The following is a 27,192-nucleotide window of genomic DNA, read 5'->3' as shown; positions in this document are numbered from 1 at the left end:
TAGGGGAAACACAGGTCGTATCTTCAGGTTAGTAGTTTCTCACTCACCTCAAGCATTGAGCAGTTATGTGTTAAATAAGACATGGCAATTTGACAAAGCCCTCTGAAGGCTTTTCCTCCTCACCCTCTCAAGACAAATCCCAGAATGCAATGCCATAGAAAGGGGGAAAAGAGGTAAGTTCACCAGACCCCTGGCCAGTCTCTGTTACCTGGCTATTAGTCAGTAGAGGGGTGGGGTTCAGGAAGATGAATATATTTCATTGCCCTTTAATTTTTATTAAAAATTCTAGAAAATTTTGGCACCACATATTTTTAACAAAATAAAAATATATTAAAGGTAGATTAAAAAACCCAAATAGCTTCACAGTTTTGTCAAATAATATTTTCTGAAAAGAAACAATTGGATAGCTTAGTCCTGTAACTTTTTATTAAGCAATACATTAAATTTTTTATATCTTCAGCACAGAAGTTGTCACCTATGTGGGGTAAGACAAAGCAAACGGAGTTCAGCTATTTCTTAAGTTTCTTCTGAGCAGCTTTCTTCTTGACCATCTGTAGCCGCTTCATGGCATTGAGCTGTGACTCCTGGGAAGTTGGGCCCTTGAGTGAGGAGGATGATGGGTTGCTGCTGGGATCGGAGCTGGTTTTGGTGGTGCCCCCACTGGTCCCCGCCGCTCCACCACTCCCGTTCCCACTACTGAGCTGGCTGCCACCTCCTGGAACTAAGCTACTTGGGCTGGGAAGGCCAACTTTGCTCACATTGTCACTACTCACCGAACGACTGAGGCCAGTTTTGCCTAAGGTTAGAGGAGGCAGAGGCTTCAGTGATACAGGAGTGGTGCTGCTGGTAGGAGAAGCTATCTTGGAACCGAGGGCCGCTTTAGACGTGGTTGCCAGGCCAGTCAAACCCACTGCTTTCTGGTTGGCCGAGGAAGTGGCAGGTTTCCCACCAGCATTCTGTGTTGTTGAACTAAGCTTGGCTGTTGATGGTCCGGCAGAAGAGGTTTTGGCTGCAAAAGCTGCCCATCCTGTTAGGCCACTGGGGGCAGAGGAGGAAACACTAGAATTGGAAGAGTTTCCTGAAACCACCGTAGATGGCTAAAATAAAAAAATAAATACTACATTAGAACAAATATTCATTTCCTCAAACATGGTAAGAAATGTAATCCCTATATTCTTTAAAGCATGGGAAACATATCAGAATGTTAAAACTCAATCCAAATATGGGGGTGGGGGGGTAATGTGTGTGTGTGAGGCAATGAATCAGTTAAAAAAAATTAAAAATTAAAACACATGCCAGAACTTAAAACCTGAGTTGCCCCTTTTTGTAATATGCATAATGTTACGTACCTGTGTGTGTGTGCATGTTTTCTATATCCTGTGCTACCAAATAAGGTTTTCACCAACTATTTGAAAGTAGAATTTCTGAAGCCCTGGCTTGTACTCGGATTCCTAACACTGTTTCATTATAATTTCTCCCATCAACTGAGCTGGCCAAATTTAAGCATCCCTGAATGCAGACAGCAAAGCCATGTAGAGCTCACTATCAATGACATTTATTTCTGCATTCATATTGTATAATAATTCCTTCAATGGAAATTCATGTAGGCATCCTTAGCATCCTAGACCATAAAACAGTTTAATGAAAAACAATCCTGACACAGAAAAAAACAGTGATATTTTCCCTGTCTAAAATTGTTCTGTATGTGTGGCATGGGATACCCAGAGACCTGAAAAAACATACCTCCTTACATTAAAGCTGGCTTCATAATGTCTGTTTGAAAGCATTGTTATTTTTTTTTAACCACTGCGATCAATAATTGAAACGAAATCTATGTTGTCTACTTTGTATGGGGGAGAATAATGACTTTGATTCGCCGAGTGTGACAAGTGCTGAGATTATTACAGGAGCTGTATAGGACAACAATCTCACAAGGTTATCAAAGGCAGCATTTGCTTCAAATAAACAAGTCACAAAGTAACACACTTAGGTCTTCCAAGAACAAATCAGTCTAGAAATCAAAAGGCAGGTGTTAAGAAACTCATAATTTTCAGCAAAATCAAGCTAATGTTTTTTTCTTTTCTCTTTAAAACAAATCATCAGCCATATGGCAAAATGATCCCTCAATAAACTGCACAAAATACAGTCTGTTTGAAGTCATTAAAAAAACTAACACTTGTGAGGCACAAATAAGGAAGCCAATCCTTCAGATTTGGTTATTTTATTCTAATGACGTGTGGTTACCTAGCACTGCTATTCAGCTGGACAACAGTTGATGGACCATCACACAATCAGAATCTAGATAGTGAAAATAATGGAGACAAAAACATTTTCTCCATTGTTTCCTAGAAGAAAAAAGTTTTTTGTCCCTAAGCTGTTTAAACTTAAAATATATTCTTGTCTCTTATCCTGGTTAGTTTCTTCACTTACTGTGAGCAAATGAGAACAAAATGAAAATGAATTGTTCTGATGAATTCATCTTTATTTGCTCTTTTTATCATGTCATGAGATGCCCCCAACCTCCACCTTAAGGTAATAACAAAAATCTAGGCAAAAACTGAACAAGGAATACAGAACTTTTAAGAGAAGTACTTTTAGAATCCTTCTGCTTATAAAAATCTATCTCAAAACAACTCTTTATCAATACATTTCCTATCTCATTCTTTACAGAACCTCTATCCTACTTAGCCTATCAAAGTCCTAGAAAAACAGAAGAGTGAAATTTCCCCATTTTCTTATATGAGGCATTAGTTAACTTTATAAAGTCATAGCTAGATATTTCAATAAGGGATAGTAAGAAGGATCTGAATAGGTATATAGCATTTATAACTATGTTCTGCCAAGAACCATGTAACAAATGATTCAAGTAATGTCACTTAACTTCTTTATTTGTTTCTCAAAGATTTCATGTTGTATTTTTTGAAATCTTTGCTATATGAAAATTATTTGAATGTAATCTACTTTAGAAGTGATTAAATTTAATACAATGAATCCTCAGCTTTTGCAGGAGTAACATTCCTAAAAACAGTGATGGATAATAAAAAAACAAGAATGTTGATATGTTGAACCTATGGGAAATAGGAAGTTAGATGCCTGTGACTACCAAAAATTGTAATCATTCACTAAAAATGGATGAAAATGTACTTTTCTGCATACAATTCTTTATAACAAATCATTAAATCTGACAATATACACTTTTCCTAACATAAAAATCATGAAATAACCTATAAAATGCAGGGGAGAGGAGAGACAATGCCTGATGGGACCAGGGAGGGCAAGGTCAGTGATGTCTGAAGAAGGGCAATCTCCATCTCTAATCTCCATTTCAGCTTCGTGGTTGAACTGTTCCCCAATGAAAGGCACATGCCTTGGGTTGAATCTCTGAGCCCCACTCTGAGCTTCTCCAGTCTTGGGCTGCTGGTCTGATCAAACATGGGGAGTCCACTCTGCTCTTCCACTCCATGCCAGAAAGGAAGCTCAAGAGTCCTGCTCGACTGGCAATGGGGGAGGCTGGACTCTCGCTTGGCCAAACAAGCAGTGAATGAGTGAAAAAAAAATGAGGATACTAATAAAATCACATGATCACTTGAAGTCAAGAAAGTTAAATGCATGAATGTTGAGGATTGGCTATATATATAGCAACCAATAGAATTAGTTCTGCTTGTTTGTACCAACTGGATCAGAAAGCAATATCAGAAAGCCATAATGACATCAAAATGATCAATTGTTATTGCTTTTTAGAGAGAGAGAGAAAAAGATCAACTAACAAGTGGAACAATATTTACTATATTTTTTTAAACCAGATTTCTTCATGTACATGTTTTCTACTCTTAGGAGTTTCTGGAGCTATACTACTAAGTGTAGCTTGGCATACAGTTTATTAGATTTTATTGGCACCATATTTAGAAAGCTTCGGTATGGCCATTTCTTTTACTCAATTAGGTTACTAAATAAAACTAGAATGCTGGAATGTGTAACTCCATGATAAAAAGAGAAGGGGTATTTGAAGCATTATCAGGTATGGAACCTCTAAAGTGATATAGCCACTCTAGACGATTCCATCTGGGGCCTCTGAGACAGAGACGCCATAAAAGGTTTTCCCCCTTCAATGAATAAAAAATTAAATAGAACCTACAAAGGAGGAGCCTTATATTTTAATAAACCTTAAAAAACACAAATCAAAATGAAGAGTGAGAACTTAAACTCTGAGGGAAACACTTCCTCTTTCAAGTCATGTTAAGAGGAATAATCTCATTTTTACCATGGATTTTGATATATTATAATAAAAATGCAGCTGAACTAAACAAACTTTATTAGAATAAAAATATAAATATACTCTACCTTAACTTCTGTCCTCTTGAATGCTAGAAAAGTTGTTTCTTGCTTCAGTTTAGTTTCAGGTTTTTTAACCAATGGATCTTTAACAGCAGGAGCTACTGAAACAACTGCAGGGGCTGGTTTCTGGGCTGGTTTCTGGGTCTTCTGAGCCTGTAGAAATAGTCAAGCACTTCTATGAGGAACACCATGTGGGGGGCATTCAATCAAAACACCACAGTGGAAAGAAGACCAGTAAGTCTTTTTTCCACATGAACTGATTTTATAAGAAATTCTGGCAGTAGTTAGTATTTTATCATTCACATAAAACATAGAATCTGGAGCAAACTTATTATATGCCACATTAATGAATCTAGCAGGTATAATAATTTCTGGCAAAGAAAACAGTACAGATGGGAAATGATGATGACTAGACGTAATACAATATTATCTAAGGTCAACTGAAGGGATTCAGAAAGAGAGAAGCCATTTGGAATCTAGGCAATCCTGTTTCTTCACCCAGGCTAATCTTACTTGAGGTAGTTGGAAGCATTCTCCTTGGATCAGTAATTTATCCTGAATCAACAGGCCAAAGTTAAGAACAGGAGTTGCTCCCCTCCTTCCCCAATCCCAACATAAAAAGGACAGCAACAGAGCTCCAAATAGAGATGGCAGAGGGAATCTGTGACTTGCTAATACCCTATTCCCCAAACTGAGTCATTTCTGCTCTATGCTAAATTCTAAGGATTACCATTGGATTACATCCAAAGCAGACTTTCCCCCTAAAACCTACCCCTCTTTCAAATTTCCTAATTTCTGTCAAGGACATTTTCATTTTTCTAGGCTCTCAGGATTACAATCTTGTTATTATCCTCAACTTCTCTCTCCTTCACCTCAACATTTCTAATCTGTTGCCAATCTTGCTTTTTCTATCTCTGCAACATCTCTCATATCCGTCCCCTTCTTTCTATCCACATTGCCACCAAGACTCTAATTCACTCCCTTATCATCTTTCACTTGGACTACTGTAATCACCTCTTAATTAGTCTCCCTGTCTTGTTTCTTCCCACTGCAATCTATCTTCCACACAGTTGCTAATGTGATTTTCCTGAAGTGCAGAAGTAGTCAAGCCATTCCTCTCTACAATATAATCCAATGGTCACCTATTGCCTTGTGGATCAAGTATAACCTCCTTTGTTGTTTAAAACACATACACACACACACACAACCCTTACCTTTCATCTTAGATTCACTACTGTGTATTAGTTCGAAGACAGAAGAGCAGTAAAGGATAGGCAATGGGAATTAAGTGATTTGCTCAAGGCTACATAGCTAGGAAGACTCTAAGGTCATATTTGCACCCAGGACCTTCCATCTCTGGGCCTGGTTCTCAATCTACTGAGCCACCCAGCTCTCCCCATTTGTTTGGTTCTTTTTTTTTTTTTAACACACATCTATAAGCCTGAATTTATTCATATGTAATACTGGGATAATAGTTGTGTGGTTCTTAAAGTTCTTCATATCCAGGCTCCACCCTGCCTTTGGTCTCCCCCTCTGTGAGCCAGCCCCACCCCTCTTGCCCCAAACACAGTATTCTACTTCTTTTCTCTCTGCTGCTTCTGTACTAGCTGATCCTTATTCCTAAAATGTTCTCATTCTTCACCTCCTCCTCATTATGTCCCTGTTCAAATCAAAACTTAGCTTCACATATCACTTTCTATGTGACCTTTTTCCTAATCCCACAGGTTACTGATAGATACCCTTTTGCCCAAAAAGCTATCTTGATTAATTACTTTGCTTTATAAATAAACAAAACTAACTAAAAATCATTGAGTTATTATTGTTTAATATCAACATTTAAGGTTCTTGGCCTGCACAGAGAATATAAAACAAAGGAAAATGCAAAGGAAGTCAAAGACCCAGATTGCAATACTAGCTGTGACACTAATTTTTAAAATCTGTTTCATCTCTCTTTCAATTTTTCTGCTTCTAAAATTATCCCACAGAATTAAATTCAATTCAGTTCATCCAAATAAATATTTATTATGTGCTACCACATACTGAAAAATAAAGAGCATTTTAAAGAATGGCAACATATTGAAGAGTCTGGAGCCAGTGTACCTGGTTTGAATTCTGGGTCTGCAAATTACTACCTTCAAGATTTGGGGCAAATAATGTCAGCTCAAGTTTGTTAATCTACAAAATGAGGGACTTGTACTGGATTGCTAAGGTCTTTTCTAGTTCTAAACCTATTATTACATAAAATATTACAATAGTAACCTTATTTAGTTACTCAAGAAGAGAGATTCAGTATAGTGTAGCTGGGAGATGGTTGGACAACTAAGGCCTTATGTCAGAAATACACTAGCTGCTGCATGACCACTGGCTGGCAAGTCCTTCGAGCCCCAGGGAACTCACAATGTTATAGAGAAGATTTCTACAACAATTAAATCAAAGGTCTTGCCATAACAAAAATAAAAAAGCAAAACAAAACAAAACATCAGCCTTATCTATGATTACTGTTACCAATTCAAAGGTAGACAATGCATTATATTATTTGTCAAATGGAGGATCATGAGATATCAGAATGAATAATTTGCTAAATATAAATTAGTCTAACTTCCAAATTGTAGTTGGACAAATTCTCAGGTTCAAGCAAAATGTCTACATCTCAGTTTTTTTCCTAGTAAATTATAATTTAGCTGAAAACAAACTATAATAAGTATCTCAACCATTCACTCTAACTTCTTGTGATTTACAAAGATAGACCAGGTCAGACACATTGCCTTAGGTTTTTAGATGCTTGAAGTTTTATATAAGATATAAAAATTATTTTAATGAGCATTACTGTGCAAAGGCAAAACTTGTAGGCCAAATACATGGAAAACAATTGTAAAAATACAATTGTAAAAAAATTTAAAGTCAGAAACATAATATATTGCAATCCTATTGAATAATATGACAAATAAAAGTATTCTTTAGTTCTATATAATCAAAAGTTAACCCTGAAATGAAATAAAGGTGAGAGAAGAGAAAGTAGAGGAGGAAATGAGAAAGACAAAAAGAGAAAAACAGGGAACAAGAGATGAGAACATAGCAAAAAATTATATATACAACTGAGAGGGGTAAAGAGAAAATGACAGACCCTGAAAACCACATGTAGTAATATCTCCATCTTCTGGCCTTTTCTGATATTACCACTAAAGACTTCCAGAGCTATGTTGTATTATCACAACTCTAAGCATCAATGAGATTACCACTTTTTGGTGCCTACCCAATGGTCTGAATGAAACTAATCTCAAGATCAGATCTGGACTGTGACCAGATAACACACAGTGCTATGGACTAAATAAAAAATACGTACTTGCCTAATCTAATGCACCTATCACATACACACAGTAGTATAAAAATCCCAATATAACACACAAACAGCCATTTTAAAGGGTTTTTCTTTTGGGTTTACATTTAAATTTTTATTAGGGGAAATTTACATAAGCATGAATTAAGCGTGACAATAGAGACTTCAAAAAAGACAAAGAGCCAGTTCCTACCATTCTTTTCATTTGCCTGGTGCACCGAGCACAATACCAGACAAGGCGTGGGTCATTCACTTCCTTGTCAGTCACCTGGGGTTTATGGCAGTCCTGGTGGTAGAGATTATGGCATTCTTGACACTCTACTAACTGATTGCCAGATGCTACTGTCATTTGCCTAAGAGAACAGATTGTTTAAAAACATTATTTTATTAAATGCAATAGTTTGAAATCATGTCAGAGGCATGAATTTTGAAAATATTTAGTATTAAAAATAAAAATTAAACTATCAATATCCAAAGTTTCTATATTTTCTATCTAAAGCAAAAGGTTCTTTATTTTATTCTTATACTCAAATACTTTCCTGCACTTCTATGGTCTTAGTTTATAATGCCAGATGCTATTTTATAAAATTGTAAGTATTTCAAGATTTTAAAATGACTGCCACATGTAAATAAAATGCCAAAATAGGCAATGTAAGGAAAACTGAGAAATGTTTAGTGCTTTAAGAGAACTGTGAATGCCAATTCATTAAGATTAATGTGGAAATTTAAAAGTTAGACAAAAGGAAAAGAAATAATAACACTATCTACTTTATAGGGAAATATGCACAGAATTTAAGATATAATTTTAAAAATCATGCAATTACAGAAAAGGCATTAGTCACAGTCTTGACTTTCAGAAAACAAGGCAGCTTATGATGAAGACTTCATTTCTTTAATTTATTTAGGTCTCTGGTGAAAAGAGTCACTTGGTATAAATGAAAAATTAGTGATATGCCTGTAAGTGGATGTACGTCTATGAATTAGCCAAATAGCATTTTCCAAATGATTTCTCTTTTCAGATGACAAATCAGGCTATTTAATTGCTAAGCGGCTTTTGTACATATCCCTGAGGACCAGGTATCCAGGTAACCATGGCAACTATGTTTGTAGATGGGTGGGGAAAGGTAATACCTTATTTCTTTACTTAATAAGAAACTGAAGACAGAAGAAACTGTGCACATGGTTTTATTGAAATGTTTTATGAATATATATTTTAAACTAAATATTTCATATTTGGAATTATATAGACACACATATATACACATTTCAGATTTTATTAAATGCTCTCTTGACTCAATTCACTTTTAAAAGTAGCATTTTATCTAAAATAAAAGGATCTTCACACTTGAAGACACTTTCAAAAGAAAAATTATTTCTACTACTTCTACTAGAAGCTAAAATCAGATACTTAAGGTTTTAAAAACACAAACTGACTAATTTATATTAAAATAAGAAACCATTATATTTGTCAGAATCCATTAGACATACTGCTTCTTTAGAATTTCCTTAAACTTAAAGAAGAGGTCTTCAAATATACATACATTTAGGCTAAAATGATAACATCTTCTTTAGGTGACAAAGTTCAAGTCATGATTTTTTAAAATACTTTTCACCAATAAATACCTAAATGACCTTTGGGGAATTAAATCAATATATATTTTCCTACCAACCATCATTTCCTTTCCTCCTCAAAAGACTGAAAGGGACAACTGGAAGTTCAATTAATGTTAAATTCTTCAGTTACAGTAATCAGCCAATACTAGTTTAGAGCAGTATGATTTGTCTCATCAAATTGGAATCGTAATTCCTGGATTTTTCCCCCCCTATTCAGTTCTGACATAGATTGACTTTAAGCAAATCATTTCCCTTTTTATTTTCTCTTTTGTAAAATGAGAACATTAGTTAATTCAAACAATAACCTTAATATGAGGTTTAGTTTTTGATTAAAAGGAAAGAAGGAATAGAGGTGAAAAAAAAAATAATGCATTGCTCAAGTAGCACAGAATATCAGAAAGAGTACTAGACTTGGAGACAGGTCTGTCAACAGACCCAATTTCAAATTTCATGTGGTCACAACCTCTTGGAACCTCAGTTTCCTTATCTGTAAAATGGAGATGATAATGCTTATTCTACCTCCCTTCAAAGGGTTATTGTGAGAGATGTTCTCTGTAAACACCAAAGAATATATGAATATGATTTGTTATTATTATTTGGCTGCAAAAAGATGTCTCTTTGCACATTAGCCTTCTCTTTGTAAGCCAAAACGATAATCACTAAGAGTCCACAAAGGAATTCGAAAATGGTCAAAATAATCCAAGTGACAAAAACCAAACAACAAGAATCTGTTGTATAGGCACTTAGGGTTTTCAGGAATTGTATGTAACCACTTTATTCTTTTTTTAAATTCAAAGATGTCTTATTTTCTCAATTAACCATTTTGTTCTAAAAAAGCTCCCCTTTGACTAATCTCATTAAAATAATTTTTCACTCATACTTTAAATGTGATAAAAATCAGTTAAAAATTAAGCAAGAGGTAGCTTGATGCTTCAGTGAATAGAGAGCCAGGCCTGGAATCTGCAGGTCCTGGTTTCAAATGTGGCCTCAGACACTTCCTAGCTGTGTGACCTTAGGCAAGTCACTTAACTCCAACTGCCTAGACCTTACCACTCTTTTGAATTGGAATTCATACTTGTATCACTTCTAAGACAGAAGGTAAGGATTTTAAAAAAATTTTAAATAATATAAAAAATTAAATGGTACAGATACTTTTTTATACAAAGTAAATCTTTAAGTTTATCTATTTTTATATGTAACACTTTACCCTTCTTATAATTTAATAGCTTCATTAAAAATGGTGTGTCTCAAATGATTATAGACAAAATAAAAATTTAACAATTAAGCAAGTAGGCACACATAAAGAATACCACATCTGACTAAAGGAAGAATAGAAAGAATTGAAGCAATGATGCTTGTATAAGGAATTTTACTTAATAAACAGAAAAGCAGAGACTGCTTCCCTTGCAGACCAGGAGTCTGTAACAATCTCCATATTCAGAAGGGACCTATCAGACTTAAATACTAGTAGACTTGGGAAGGAACTATAGAGATAATACAGGAGCAGTTCCCAATTTATGTAGTTCTTTAAATTTTAAAAAGTGCTTTCCTCATAAAAACTCTGGGAGGTAGGAAAAGTAAAAGCAGGACCCTTGGCCTTTTAGAGAAGAGGAAACTGAAACTCAGTTTGAATGATTCACCTTTGTTCCCATAGTCAGTGCCAAGCCCTCTGGGTCTTAGTCCAGCCATCTTTCCACAAAAACCATAATGCATAATCAGTGATCAAAGAAGGCATCAACAAGAAAGTAAAAGAACATCATAATATTTGGCAGCTTTACTAGTTGATTTCCTAAAGAGTACATGGAGTTCACATAGGCATAAACCAATTAATTTTTTCTTCCCCTCACCTCTGACTCTGTGTCTGTCTGTCCATCTCTCTTTAGGGCAAGGTACCACTTACCTACAAACTACACAAGCCAATCCCATTTCCATGGCAAAGTCATCAGCACTGGTCTCATCAAAACTGGAGAGGTCAGGCATGGCCAAGTCCTTGCTGGTTTGGACCGTGATGGGAGAAGAACGGGACTCTTGTTTCTCTAATCTGGGTTTCTTTGGTATATCAACTTCACTGGTATCAGCCTTCAACTATTAAAAAGAGCACATGTGTGCGCCCACATTGAAGAGCAAAAGACATTAGTGTTATGATCAACAAGTACTGTGGCAGAAATAATTACAAAATACTAAAAACACAGACAAAAAAGATAAAAATACAAATAGAGATTTTAAAAATAAGAGTAGCTTATATATAGAGCACTTTATATATATTATTTCATTAGGTGGCAAAAACAAAAGCTTGAGAGACTTAAAAATAATTTTTTGCAATCAGTTAAAAATCACTAAGGAGAAAATTTTGTAAAATCAAAACCTTTTAACATGCTTCTTTTTTACTTGTTTTTCTATAGACTAGCTAAACAAAAGTGGGCAATACATGGGCTCTACTTTCTAACTATGTCTTTTCATCTTTTGAACTGAAGTCCCATGTGATATACCATGTTTTCTTGGTTTCCTGTAAGGCCAAAGACTTAGTTGCTAAATTATTACTTATCAAATCCCTCCCTCCAGAAGAGAGTCAATCCCTTCCCTGCTCAGGTGCCATCTTTATGACTTTCATTCAATAAATGACTTCCTAGTTAGTTATTTCCAGTTTTCTTTATTACTTTTGCCATAGTTTAAGAAAGACACGGATAGATTAGAAAACATAAAGAAAAGTGCAGTGACCATTCTGATTGGCCTTGAGGCATGTTTAGCTTGGAAAAGAGGGAGAGAATTACAATAGGCATCTTTAAAGGACTATCTTTCAGAAGAAGGACTGGACTTCTGTCTAGCCTCAGAAAGTGAATCAGGAACAATGGGTTGAAGGTAAAAGAAATCAATTTAAGCTTTATGTCTAAAAAATGTCCTAATAATGAGAGAGAGCCAAAAGTGGAATGGGTGTCATGAGAGGCAGCAGTGGGTTCTCCTACACCAAAGACATTCAAGCACAGACTACTTGTTAGACATGTCTGAGTGATGATTCCTTTCTAGATATGGTTTTAGGCTAGGGGGGGCCAATGAAGTAATTTCAAAACCTGAAAATTCCATAACTCCTTCTTAATCTCTCTTAGTAATTAATTAATTGCTATCAGCACTCTATCTTAATTTAAAATGAATATTTGCTACCATAAGTTCTTCATCCTCAAATTTCTTCTTGACTCAGATGGACTTAGGTATTGACCTTATCAAAAAACCAATCCTGAGTCAAATGTAAAGATTTTGCTATTTTGCCATGTATAATATTTACCACCTTTCCCCCCGGATGACCTCTCTAACCACTGTCATTTCAGAAGCAGAATACTGATAAGCTTGAAAGTATTTAGAAGAAAGCATCTAGGATGGAGAATGACCTTGAGATTATACTATTTGAATTGAAGGAAGTGGAAAAGAGAAGACTTAAGGGAGACAAGATAACCTTTTTTATATATTGGGTTGTCATAAAGAACAGGAATTAGATTTGCTTGACTTGTCCCCATAAGGCAAACTAAAATTAATGAGTAGAGGCAAATTTAGATTTAGGCTTGATGACAAGAAATAGTGGAATGTGATGCTTCAGGATATAGTGGGTTTCCTTTCTCTGAAATTTTCAAGAAAAAGGCTTAATGGCCACCTGTCAGATATGAGGAAGAGATTCTTCCTTGGAATCATGTCCTGTCTTGGATATTTTGTGGTTATTCATCTTACTTGACCTTGAGGACAATTCATAGTACTGTTCTCATCTCCTTGCCTGTCTTACTTTATATCAAATCTCTCAGAGCTTATACAACTTTAAGGTTTTGATTGTTATTTACATGGTATGACTATAAAGTAAAGAGACTAATTTTCTTGTGTGGCTTATAGAGTAATGAGCAAAACACTGGAGTTGTAATCACAGGAGAATTACGTTACAATTTATTTCAACTTGCAGCAGGAGTACTTAAGCTAGGCTAGTAAGTCTTATGGTATTAGTTCTTGAGAGTACAAGTATCTTTCTTGCCAAAATAAAAACAAGTAGCCATCTTTTAGAAAAGTGGTTCTTAATCTGGAGTCTGTGTATAGCTTTCAGGGACCCATGAACTTTCATGGGAAAAACATTACAACATTTATTTTCCCTAACCACTAACTGAAATTTTTCTGAAAATTAATTCTGAATTCAAATTGCATGTTGATACTAATTATAAATTATTAATTTTAAAATTAAATGCTAAATTAATTAAAATCTTATCCCTAGAAGGATACATAACATAGACTTTGCAACACTGCCAAAGGTGTTGGTGATAGAAAAAATGTTAAGAATTCTTAATTAAGAGCAAAGTATTAATGCAAAATTGTGCATAATTAAATTGCACACAACATGTTAAAAGACTTATTAAAAGGATTAAAAAAATCTAAAGAGAGTTCTTATGTTGCACAAAAGTTAAAGTCAGGGAAGATGACACAGGAGATGGTCATCTAATCACTCAAAGATCCAACTAAAATCCCACATATCTGTTTTGTTCATAAAGACTACTCTGAGGTGGTCAGTCATATTTGAAATAATTATTCATGTGAAAAAAAAAACATGAAAATAACTAAGCACATTTTGATTGATGAACACAAGAATATTGGAGATCAGACATCTGTTTTTATTTTTCAAGTCAAAATGAACAAAAAAGAGGCATTTCTGAGCAAAACAGTAACCAGCAATAAATAATGGTTCTTCTTGTTTGATAGAGATAAAATTTCAAAATAGATGACAGAAAACTGCAAAATCCTTGAAATACAAAGAACTAGTGATTATATTTGGAGACAAATGACTTTTATCCATTTCTAAAAATCAAATATACTCTTCAAGGAGTTCTTACAAATTCCTTAGCTGAGTGTTGAAGGTCTACTACTCTCACATGACCTCTAGACACAAACTATACTATCCTGCTGGCTAGTCTCTGATCTTGTCCCACCCCTGTGTATTCCCCCTGCCCATCCCTAAAGCCTAATATAATACTCTTTCCACATCTGTCTTCTAAAATCCTTCTCTTCCTTCCAGGTCTAGCTTACTTGGGTACTACTTTCCCAATGATCTGCCCAGCTGGAAGTGACATCTCCTTTTAATTCTTACAACACTTTGTTTAAGCATCTTTTCTGCTTTATCATCTTTAATTAATATACATGCCTCATCCCTCCTCTTACACTGAAAGTTCTGTGAAGGCTGGGCCTGGATTGGGTCTTATTTCTGTGTCCACAGAGCTCAGCTCACAGAAGGAGCTTCATAATCATCTGAGTAATGAAAGAATGAAAAGACAAAGCTATGCTATACTTGAGGATGCCCAAGAACACATACTGCAGATCCTAAGGACAATCTCTAAAATGCAGATACCAAGGCAATGATACTGAAGGGAATTACACTGTACCTAAGCCACAATGACAAATTCAATGTCATAAATGAATGGCACTGTGCACATAAATGAGTGTGTGCCTGTAGATGTATGACTATGCATGCATGATCTTCCCTCTCTAAGGCCGTAAGTAACATTTGTGAGTTGAGCAATAGCATGTAGGTTGTTTTTTGTTTGATTTCATTACAGTAAAGATCTGTTGAAGAAAATACCTCTACTCACAAAGACTGGTAACTAATCTGTGACTTATATTCTCAGAGCTGCCCAAGAGAGATTAAGTAGTTTGCTCATGGTAAGAAAGCCAGTATCTATCATGGGCAGGGCTTGAATCAAGGTCTACTTCAACAAAGTCCTTTAACCAGGTTGCACTGCTCCTCAACATTTCTCATCTACTCTCCAAACCTAGTATCAGCTGGAGCTCAAGTATATGTGCTGCTGAGGGTAAAAGCTATGCCCAACAATTTTCTAAAGTTGTATTTTTTTTTTAAACCCTTACCTTCTGTCTTGGAATCAATACTGTGTATTGGTTCCAAGGCAGAAGAGAGGTAAGGGCTAGGCAATGGGGGTCAAGTGATTTGCCCAGGGTCCCACAGCTGGGAAGTGTCTGAGGCCAGATTTGAACCTAGGACCTCCCGTCTATGGACTTGGCTCTGGAGCCACTGAGCCACCCAGCTGCCCCCTAAAGTTGTATTCTTTAATCCAAACCTCAACATATAAATCAGGAATTATTCAGTGAGTCCCTAACTTACTATGTGCTTACACTGTGCATTGGGAGGGGGGATAAAAAAGTATGAGAGTTTCTTTGCTTGGGTAATTGATGTTACTCTAATCCCTATGCTCAGTTAAGAAAACAAAACACCTTACTTTATCAGCAGGCCTTTTTTCAGCTTCTTTCTTGACTTTGTCAGCTGTGGCAGGCTTGCCATTATTACTCCCAGAAGGGAGAGTGGAAGAAGTTTTGGGCTCTTGCTTAATGGAAATGGCTTTAGTACTTGATACTTTGGGAGGTTCCGCTTCCTAAATGGCAAAATAAAAACAAACAGATGATTAAACAGCACATAATTTTTGGCAGGTCACAGCTCTTTACAGGTCATATAGCTAAGCAAATCTTGTGATTAAAAAGCTTCTCATATAAAAATAAAGAGATCATGCAAAAAAGGGGGGGACATATAGCTGATATTTTATCACAATTTTTGGTTAAGGCTCAAAAGAAATCTCCTTGTCTTATTAGTACTTTAACACTTCTTCATTCTTATTTTTAGAGCAGAAGATTTTTACATGATGTTTTTGCAAACAAATGCCAAGTTTTTTCCTTGTTATGAAATTAGGGACATGAAATTTAGTCTTTCCTATAAGTTAACTGGTGTTATTTCCTCCTGTTCTTCATTTGAAACCACAAAAAGCAAAACTGCCAACTGACAAGGTGAAAACCAAACTTTTGGGGGCAAAAGAAAACTTTGTCAACCTCTTGTTTTTAAAGCAATTAAGTGCTATATCAGTGGACTTGTAGTTTTTATTTGCTTCAGAATAGTCCTACTCCATTCCAAGGCTTCCTTGTAGTATTGAATATATTGACAATACTGACAATCTGTCAATATGTTTTCCTCAACTGAAAAGAAGTGCTTTAAGTGACAGGTGAGAACCGGTGGCATTTCCCACAAAAGAAACATCATCCAGTTCAGCGTTTCTTTATAATTCTTGGTCTCTAGAGACAGCATATTTCAGAAATTTGCATGCACTTTTCACATATAATCATTGTTAAACCCAATGCTTTACTTCCTCTGTTTCCTTAATTTCAGACAGAAATTCAAGTACAAACATAGGTTCCCAGGGCAAGTTATGCTCTCTACAAAATTATAGTGGTGAGAATTATAGCCAAGTGCTATAATTAAATGAATCCTTCTGAGTGCCTTTTAAACACATAACAGAATATTTTTTCTAAATTGAGCAAACCAGCAAAATGAATAACTGTTAATGACTTAAAAACAGATTTCCCCCTTCCCACCCTAACAAATTATTTATTCCTTGTTTCAAAGTTTCAGAATACCACTGAAGCAATAACATATAAAAGAAAAAAAATTATTGTTTTAAAACTTGTTTTGCATTGCCTTGCTATATAACTACTCATGTGTCCCTCAAAGCTCACAAAATCCTTCACCTTGCTCTTGCTTCTCAGGCTATCTAAGTCAGTGGCAGACAAATGTTGGGACAACTGGCAATGGTCTGGGGTGAAGTGGATGACCTTGAACCTGGTTTAGCCCATCTGGTGAGACTGTTTTACCAGGGTGTGGCTGATGTACAAACTAAGGCTCCTTGGATCTTGTCCCCATTTTACAGATGAGGTAGATGGAGGTTGAGTTGCTCAGGGTCACACAGTTAGTAAGTATCTTAGGTCACATCTGAACTCAGAAAGTTGAGTCTTCCTGATTCCTAGCCTGGCACTCTATCTACTGGGTCACCTTGCTGTTCCATAAGGAGCTATCTTTCCAAGCTGGCTTTTATTGGGGCAACTAGGTGGTATACCAGTCATTGCTACACTCAGAGACATGTAAAGCAATGAGATGGTTCAGCTGATAGAGCACTGGGTCTGGAGTCAAGAAGAACTGAGTTCAAATATATCCTCAGATATTTATGGTGTGAAGTACTGATCTATCCCTAATTTCTGCAAGAATGCTTTTACAGCAGTTTTTTTCTTTTTAATTTGGAAAATTTTATTTAATTAATTTAGAATATTTTACTATGCTTACAAGATTCATGTTCTTTCCCTCCCCTCCCCCCAACTCCTTCCCATAGCCAATGCGCAATTCCACTAGTTTTTACCTGTGTCATTGATCAAGACCTATTTTCATATCATTGATATTTGCACCAGGGTGATCATTTAGAGTCTACATCCCCAATCATATCACTCCCAACCCATATGACCAAGCAGTTGTTTTTCTTCTGCATTTCTATTCCCACAGTTCTTCCTCTGAATGCGGATAGTGTTCTTTCTCAGAATTGTCCTGGATCATTGCATTGCTGCTAGTAGAGAAGCCCATTACATTCAATTGTACCACAGTGTATCAGTCTGTAAGATGTTCTCCTGGTTCTGCCCCTTTCACTCTGCATCAATTCCAGTCATTCCAGTTCGCATTGATTTCCTCTAGTTCATTATTCCTTTCACAGTAGTTTTTTTGTCAAACAGTGAGTCCTCGGATTTCTATTATTAATCTGTTCTACTGAGAGACTTCTACTTTTTAAACAATACTAAATCATTTTGATGATTACTGCTTTGTGGTACAAATTGAGTTCTGGTACTGGTGGGCCTTCTTCATGCCCAATTTTTTTTTATAATTTCCCTTGAGATTTTTCATCTTATTCCTCCAGATGAATTTCATTATTCTTTTTTTCCCCTTAGCTCTATACTCTTGAAAGTTTCAAAAAGAACAACAAAGTTAAATGTGAATGGAGTTTTCCTATTCCTGATAGGTTTGATTATAATATATAGAAGTGCTGATTATTTATATGGATTAATTTAAAATCTTGCAATATAACTAAGTTTGTTTCAATTAATTTTTAGCTGATTTTTTCTGGTTCTATAAATAGATCATAAATATTATATGCAAAAAAGTGATAATTCTGTTTCTTTTCTGCTTATATTTTTTCCTTAAATTTCTTTTTCTAGTCTTATCGCCATGTTTAACATTTTTGGCACTATGATAAATAAAAGTGGTGATAAAGGACAACCTTATCTTACACCACTACTAAAAAGGTCTCTAGCCTTTCCCCATTTCAGATAATGCTGACTTGGTTTTAGAACGATACTACTTACCATTTTAAGGAAAGGTCCATTTATTCCTATGCTTCTCACTGTTTTTAAAGGAAACAAGCATTTTACTTTGTCAAGTTTTTTGAGCACCAGAATATATAATCCAGAGTAGCTAGGTAGCAGAGTGGATACAGAACTGGGCTTAGTCAGGAAGATCTGCGTTTAAATACCACTTACTAGCAACATAAGTCTGAATGAGATATTAAACCTAACTGCCTCAGTTTCCTTATCTGTAAAATGGGATGGATAATAGTACCTATCCTCCAGGGTTGCTGTGAGGATCAAATAATCTATATGTAACACACTTTGCAAATCTTAAAGTGCTCACAAATGTTAGATATTATATTATTATGATCATAATATTCAATTTAGCCAGGTATGTTATTTTTGGTTGTAAGTTTTGATGTTTCCTTTGGGAATATTGTATTCCAATCTCTTGGCTTCTTAGTACTTGAACATTTTCTCTTTGGATGGTTGAAGTACTTTTTGAAATGGAAGCTCTGTATTTTTACACTCCTAGGAGCTTGATTTTAAGGTTCCTTTTGGGAGTTGACTGGAAGATTTAAAAAATTTTTACTTTGTTCTGTTTTTAATAGATTTGATTACTTTTATTTATACTTTCTTGAACAATGGGGTCTAGTCTTATTTTTGGTAATGATTTTCAGGTAGTTTAAAGATTCTAAGATTCTCTCTTCTTGCCTTGCTGGTTGTTTTTTGATATTATATTTCTTAATTTTTTTCAAATTTTATTTTGTTTTTAACATTTCTTGCTGACTCATGGAATCAGTGCTTTCTTTTTGGATCATTTTTATTTTCAGTAAGTTCAATTCTTGGCTAAGGTTTACCAAAAACTCTTCTTAGCAATTTATTCTTCTTGCTATTCTTTGGTCCCTGGCTGTTGTCTCCTTTATGGAATAAAGAAATGGAATGGAATTCCATTTTATGTCTCATTTTATTTCTTCCAGGTATTTTTATAGTCTCTGTGGAGAGGGTATTATTTTTCTCTGAGGCTCTACTTAGATTTGTTATAGAATTACTCTCTTCTTCTGGCTTTGTGTCTTGGTCTTTCTCAGTACACAATATTTCTTCATTGTTTAGTCATTTTCATCTGTTTACATCTTCAGCCTCGATTTCTATATTAAGACTTTTTGCCTACATTCAAATCTGCTCTGTTGCATACTTTGGAATAGGGTGTGCTAAGGCAGCAAAGATGACGTCTTTCTTTAAAGTTCAGGAATTTCTGGGTTTTGGCTTAGTCTCTTGGTGGCCTGACAAGATTTTAGATGACTCCTTCTGTCATACTAAAATTCTGAGCTAAGAATTGGCTCTGTCCTTTGCTTTGAGTCTGCAAGGCCCCCCACATACACTGTGGCTTGTGTTCCTACCAGACCCCAGGCACTTTGCTTCCCACAGTGCTAGTGTGTGCCTGTCTTCTTCTGTGGCTAAAGCTATGTCTTCACATAGGCTGCCTAGGCCTTGAGTACTCACTGGTCTGGCCCTATTATCCCCTACCCTTGTTCCAGGTACTCTACATCCTGCCTCCCTGGACTGATCTCAGCCCAGTTCTATTGATCCACTTCTGCAGGTCTAGATTGGGTGGAGGAGCTGATTGCTTTTCTTCATTTTCTGTATAATCGTTCCTTCTTGAACTCTAATGGTATATAGTGTTCTAGCTGGGCTCCTCTAGGTCTCAACATGCTGCCATCTTCTTGTAAATCCAGCCCTTTTTACTAACAAAATTCTTGTCATATCATTTTGGTTAATTCTTTAATTCTAAAGACTGAAGCCTTTATGAGTAAGGGGAAAGAGAAGGAAATAGTATAGTTCTTTTGTTCTGAGAAAATAAATCAATTTTTATGTCAGAAATACTAGAGAAGAAAATGAGATATAAATTCTTTATGCCAGGTGAAATAACCATGATGGCAAAGGAATTATTTTCTCTAGATGGCCTCAATCTTTTACTCTGCGTGTCACCTTCATTGCCCTAACCCCCTCCAGTCATTGGATCCCATACATACCTTTTGAGAAGGACGGTAACTTGAATCAATGCCTCTTGCCAAAGATTCATCTAACAAAGCTTTTAGCTTTTCAGCAGAATCCTTGCTCTTTGAATGGAGGAATCCCAGTGCTTTCAAAAAAATGGGATCAAGTTCCAAGTTCACAGTAGCAGCCATTGTAAAACCTAAATAAAAAGAAACATGAAAAAAATATTTTACTGTCAACTCTTACTGATTTATGACAATGTTGTAGCTCCAGGTTTGCATTTCTCAGCCATACTGTATGCTTTGCCTTTGCCTGATGAACACAAACTAATTCTGTTATCACCCTAAGTCAAACAGATTTAGAAGACAAATCTCCTACAAAAAAATACAAAATTCAAATAAGTATGGTTATTTTAGGTATAGATTTTCCTTAACTTAAGGCTTAATATGTTCCCACAAGGCTAGCTATAAGCAAAATTACTTATAACAACTTGTTTCTCTAATTATTTCCAGTATAAAATCAAAGATATACTTTGAGAGATAATAAAAGATATGCTCAGAGAGATGCTAGGTGGCACAGTAGAGATCTCAGAGTCTCTAATCAGGAAGACCTGAGTTCAAACCTGAACTCAAACACTTTCTATCTGTGTAAGCAAGTCACTTAACCTGTTTGCTTCAATTTCCTCAATGGTAAAATAGGGATAATAACAACACCTACCTCCCAGGAGAATCAAATGATATGTCAATATATCAATAAAGTGCTTAGCCCAGTACTTAAGGCACATTGGAAGAGCCCTAAATGCTTATTCCTTTCTCTTCTCTCTCCATCAAACTATAACAAAGTCCCATATAAGAACCTTCGAACAAAGCAAACAAACAAAAAAAAAAACCAGTTGCCGAGCAGTAGCCAAACCATGATTAGGGGATAGAAGCTACAATTGTTGCCCAGCTGGTTGTTGCCTGTCATGCCTTCTATAAACTTCTTTGTCCTTTCGCCCTCAATCTCATATACCCTGGAAACTCTCCTCCTGCCCTATTTTGTTTTTTATCAATTCTGTGATAATATGTCTTGCTTTCCTATCATTTGAAAGAAGGGATCAAATCAAAATTATGTAAATACCACTGGGCTTATTACAATGCCAGGGTTCTTGAAAAACTTCAGAAATTTTCAAAAAGAATGATGATGATTATCATAACAAGTATCCTATGATCTAGAAAAATACTAAAAAAAGCTTTATTTTCAAAATAATGTGAATTCTACTCTAAAGATATATCTCTGGGGGTCACTTTTGTAAATGCTTTGACTAGAAAAGAACTGTAAAAATAAAAATTTACTATTCATGTTCAATCTTTTGGTCTCATCACCATGGTTTAGAATCTTTTCCTTGGCCTTAGGATTAATATTATAATAACACAGCACATTTGCACTGGTATAGCAAGGGTTGGTCAGCAATTCCATTATAATCCTCCATTTTCAGGGGTTTATAAACCCATTAAAACTTGGTTTAGGTTGAATCTTGACATGTGAAAGTTTAGCAAGGAAATGTATTTGTTTTTTTCTCAAAGTTTAAAAAAGAAAAAAAGGATATCTGGTCCTGTTGGTTGGTAATTTTAAAAGGGACCTGCTAACTCCTACCTCAGAATTTTTAAAATTGTTTTACAAAGTTGCACAGATATTAGATTGATCTCAAAAGAAATGAAGCAAGTAGACATTTAACAGAATTGAAAAAGTTATCCCTAGTCATTACCTCCCTACCTTAAAGTTACTCTCCAATTCAATTTATCCTCCACTGGCTACCAAAGCAGGTCAAAGAACAAATTAAAGAAACAATAAAGATGTGAAAGAAAATAATAATGATAGTAAAATTTGGGGGATGCAGCTAAAGCAATGGATGGGGAAAACTCACATACCCATAAATAGACATTAATAAAATAAAAAAGAGAAAACTAATGAATTGAATGTGTATTTAAAAATCAGAAAGGACAAAAACAGAAATGATAAAACTAAATGCTGGTTCTTTGAAAGACTAATAAATTGGTAAGTCTTTAGCTGATCTAATTAAGAAGGGCAGAAAAACAAATCAACAAAGTAACATTTAAATAAAGAGGATTCACAACAAAATCAGATGGAATAAAAATAATGATCAGAATGCTATGCAACTATGTGCTAACAAACAAAACTGAGAAGACATGAGAGATATATTTTTTAAAATATAAAATGCCCCCAAATGACAGAAGACCAAATAGATATTTTAAATTATTCACCTCAGAAAATGTAAGAGAACTAGTTACAAAGGGACTATTAGGGGAGGACAGGAGAATTGTGATTCTGAAGACACCCTATCAAACTTTTAAATAATAATTAGTAAATAAAGCTTCAAAAGTCAACAACATTGCTATATAATAATAAAATTCAAGAGATAATAATATAAAGGAAAATTCCACCCCAAATAACTACAAAATTTACAAAGTACCTGGAAATCAATCTATGAAAGCACACAAAATATTTTTACAGATTCAGTTACAAAGTGCTCCTTACAGAGATAAAGAACAACAGCTGAAGGAATGTTCACTGTGTATGGCTGGGCCTTGCCAATATAACTAAATGTGCCAACATTATAAAACTTATAGTTTTAGTGCTATATTAATTAAATTATCAAATATATATTTTGCATGCTAGAATAAAATAATAAAACCTCTTTGGAAAAGTAAAAAGATTGTCTAGGGAAAAAAATTAAAATAGATAAGGAAGAAAGGGGAATTAAACTTCTAGATATCAAACTTTATTAGGAAGAAGCAGTCAGGGGGCAGCTGGGTAGCTCAGTGGATTGAAAGTCAGGCCTAGAGACGGGAGGTCCTAGGTTCAAATCTGGACTCAGATACTTCCCAGCTGTGTGACCTTGGGCAAGTCACTTGACCCCCATTGCCTAGCCCTTACCACTCTTCTGCCTTGGAGACAATATACAGTATTGACTCCAAGACAGAAGGTAAGGGTTTAAAAAAAAAAAAGAAAGAAAGAAGCAGTTATCTAAACCATTTGGTAAAGGTTAAAAAATTGGTGATTTTTAAAAACTTATCTATCTAGGAAGTAAAAATAAACTAGGTAAGGAAGAATCAGAAACAATGAAACTAAATAACCCAGTATTTGATAAATTGGAAAACATGAATTACTAAAATAAAAAGATTAAAAACTATTGGAAAAATTGGAAAACAGTTTGGCAGAAATTAGCCTTAGAACAACATCTTAAGTCATATTCCACAATATATTCAAAGTAGAATTGTGATCTTAATATTCAAAATCAAAATTATAATATATATATATATATATATATATATATGTATGTATAATTTTTAAAAAAAATCCCTTACCTTCTGCCTTAGATTCAATACTATTGGTTCTAAGGCAGAAGAACAACATGGGCTAGATAATGGGGGTTAAATGACTTACCCCAGGTCAAGTGTATGAAGCCAAACTTGAAACCAGGCCCTCCTGACTCCAGGCTTTGTGCTCTATCCACAAAGAACTACCCATCTGCCTCAAAGTGCTACATTCTTAACTAAATAATAGAATGAAGCAATTACAAGAAGTAAAATTGGATAATCTGAATATAAACATGAAATAGATGACATGAAGCAAAAAAGGAAGTTCCTGTACAAACAAAATAAGTGCCTCTAGGACAGAAGGTAAGCAATTGAATCTTTGTATCAAATTTCTCTAATAAAGATTTAGTATCCAAGATGAATATGCCTGCATGCACACACAGACACAGATACAGACACACACACACACACACACACACACACACACACACACACACACACACACACACACAACTCTCATATCCACAGAAAGAGCTCTATTTATCTATCTGCCTATTTGTCTGCCTTTCTGTCTATATAATCCATCTATTATCTGGGGCAGCTAGGTAGGGTTGCAGATAATATGTTCAGCCTGGAATCAGGGAGACCTGACTTCAGACACTTACTAGCTGTGTGATCCTAGCCAAGTCACGGAACCTCTTTTTGCTTCAGTTTCCTCATCTTTAAAATGCAGATAAAAACTGCACTACTTCCCAGGATTAGTGTGAAAATCAAATGAGATCATATCTGTAAAGTACTCATAATGATCTGTAGCACATGGTATGGGGCATATAAATATTAGTACACACACACACACACACACACACACACTCACACTCTCACCATTCCCCAAAAGCTTACTGGTCAAAGAACGTGAATAAAGTCTCAAAAGAATTGCAAACTAGTAACAACCACATGAAAGAATGCCCCAGATCACTAATAATTAACAGAAATGTAAATGAGAACAACCCTGAAGTTTGAAGGACCCTCACATCCTGCAAATTAGTAAAGATGAAAAATAATAAGAATGGGAATCAATGTTGGAAGAAATGTAGGAAGATAGGTATATTTCTGAACTGTTAGAGGAGCTGAGAGAATCAATACAGGCCTTTTGAAAAACAATGTGGAAATTATGGAAATAAGCTGACTAAAAATGTCCACATCCTTTGACCCAGAGATTCATTATTAGGCTTATATCCCAAAGAAGCTACTGATAAGAAAAGTTTATATACACACATATAATACCCCAAAGTATTTATGGTAGCACCTTTTGTGATATCCAAGAATTAGAAACATCAATTGGGGAATGGCTTAACAAACTGTGGTTCATAAATAAAATAAAATATTATTGTGTTATAAGAAATGCTGACTGACAAAAATAGCGAAGCACTAGGAAAATCTATATAAACTGAAGCAGATTGATGTAACTAATTACCTCTCTCCCCAATACATAGTCCTTAGAAAAATGTAAGAAGCAGCATTGCTCAAAAGAAGAAATACAAGAATTCACAGTACCCCATGTGGAGAAGTGGAAGGTACATACATGTTGGACATTGAACATATTTTCATATATTTTTGTTGTAATGATAGGTTATACTAATTTTTCCCCTCTTTTTAATTTTTTATCTTTAAAAAATATTCTGGTATATGGAATGCATTTTTTTATTTCCTCAACTGTAAAATGAATAGCACCTCCCTTGAAAAAGTTGTTGTTAGAATCAAATGAGATAAAACTGGCAGAAGTGCTTAGTCCAGGGTCAAACACAGTACTATATAAATGCTTATTCTTTTTCTTCTCTGAGGAAGAGAGGGATACTGGGGAGAATTATGGTGTTTTTTTTTTTTAAAGAAAGACAGCAATCAAAACTTATTTTTAAAGATTCTATCTTCTAGAGATTCTTGGGGGGGGGGGGTTAGGTTATTTTAAGAACATGAGCAAAAGCAAAGAGATAAAATGAGGACTGTGAGAACAGGTGATAGGGAGGGATTTAGTTTAGCAGGAGCATTAGAGGACATGAAGGAGAGAAGTGAGACAAGGCAAGTTACTGGTTGAAGTCAGACTGTGGAGGGGTTTAAATGCCAGGATCAGAAGTTTATACTTAACTTGGTAGGCAATGGAGAGCTCTGAAAAGCTTTTGAGAAGATGAATAAAATTCTTAGAGCAGTATATTCAATTATTTAGGCAACAAAGTAGAGGATGAATTGGAGGGAGGGATAGACTGAAGGCTGGAAGATCAACTAGGAGACTACTACTATCATCTAGGAGAAAAGAACTGGGGGAGACTGAATTAAGGAGGATTCACAATGGGAGTGCAGAGAAGGGGATTGATAAGAGAGAGATTTCAAGAGTTGGAACTTTGCAACATACATTTAATTGGTCAAGTTTAAGTACTCTTTGGAAAGAACACCAGGAGGAGCCCTATCAAATTCTTTTTATGACACAAATGTGGAACTGATAGCTAAACCAATAAGAGTAAAAACAGAGAAAGAAAACTACAGGCCAATTTCCCTAATGAATACTGATGCAAAATTTTTAAATAAAATATTAACAAGGAGATTACAGCAATATATCACAAGTATCATATACTATGAACAGATGGGATTTTGACCAGGAATACAGGAAAACTACTGGCAAAATTGACCACATCAATAACAAAATCATATGATTATCTCAACAGATGCAGAAAAAGCTTTTGACAAAATATAACACCTATTCATACAAAAAACACGAGAACATAGGAATAAAGAGAGCTTCCCTTAAAATGACAAGTCGTATCTATTTTAAACCATTAGTCAGCATTATCTGTGATGGAGATAAGCTAAAAGCCTTCCCAATAAAGAACAGGGGTGAAGCAAGGACAATCGTTATCACTGCTATTATTCAGTATTGCACTAGAAGTGCTAGCTTGAGCAATAAGAAAAAGAAAATGAAGGAATTGAAGGCAATGGGGAAACAAAACCATCTCTGTAAATAATATGATGGTACATTTAGAGAATCCTAGAGAATCAATTAAAAAACTAGTTGAAATAATTAACAATTTTTGCAAAGTTGTAGGATGAATATATATGTATGTAGGTTTATGTGTGTATGTGTATGAGAATAACACCCCAAGAGAAAAATAAATACTGTGAATCTTGAAATTTCTCAGACTTGTGAATGTTAAAAAAATTCCCCATTGGGGAATTCTCCATTGGGACAATTCCCTATTGGGACCACTCCCCATTTGGACAGTGAGAACTCTATTTAGATCAGAAATGTGAAGAACCTCTACTCCACTCATACTTAAGACTGCTTTAGGGGAGAAAACTCCTTGCTGAACAATGAAAAATACTTACACCCATACTTAAGCCATGCCTATTTTTAGAATT

General features: G+C 35.2%; 1 protein-coding gene across 2 annotated transcripts in view; it reads right to left on the bottom strand.

The window, feature by feature from the left end:
* Positions 1 to 404: 404 nt before the first annotated feature.
* Positions 405 to 27,192, bottom strand: part of INTS12 (integrator complex subunit 12) — a 30,798-nt gene continuing 4,010 nt past the window's right edge. For both annotated transcript variants that reach the window (XM_007495838.3, XM_001363509.5), the window contains exons 2-7: positions 20,500 to 20,663; positions 15,538 to 15,690; positions 11,187 to 11,371; positions 7,866 to 8,025; positions 4,342 to 4,488; positions 405 to 1,097 (exon numbers count right to left, since the gene is read on the bottom strand). In XM_007495838.3, coding sequence (XP_007495900.1) covers positions 510 to 1,097; positions 4,342 to 4,488; positions 7,866 to 8,025; positions 11,187 to 11,371; positions 15,538 to 15,690; positions 20,500 to 20,663 — 1,397 coding nt within the window. In that variant the 3' untranslated portion in view covers positions 405 to 509. The remainder of the gene's footprint in view (positions 1,098 to 4,341; positions 4,489 to 7,865; positions 8,026 to 11,186; positions 11,372 to 15,537; positions 15,691 to 20,499; positions 20,664 to 27,192) is intronic.

The sequence above is a fragment of the Monodelphis domestica genome, chromosome 6 (assembly GCF_027887165.1).
Source record: "Monodelphis domestica isolate mMonDom1 chromosome 6, mMonDom1.pri, whole genome shotgun sequence".
Lineage (NCBI taxonomy): Eukaryota > Metazoa > Chordata > Mammalia > Didelphimorphia > Didelphidae > Monodelphis > Monodelphis domestica.
Note: the sequence above shows the minus strand (reverse complement) of the source record. Positions and strands in the feature narration are given on the sequence as shown.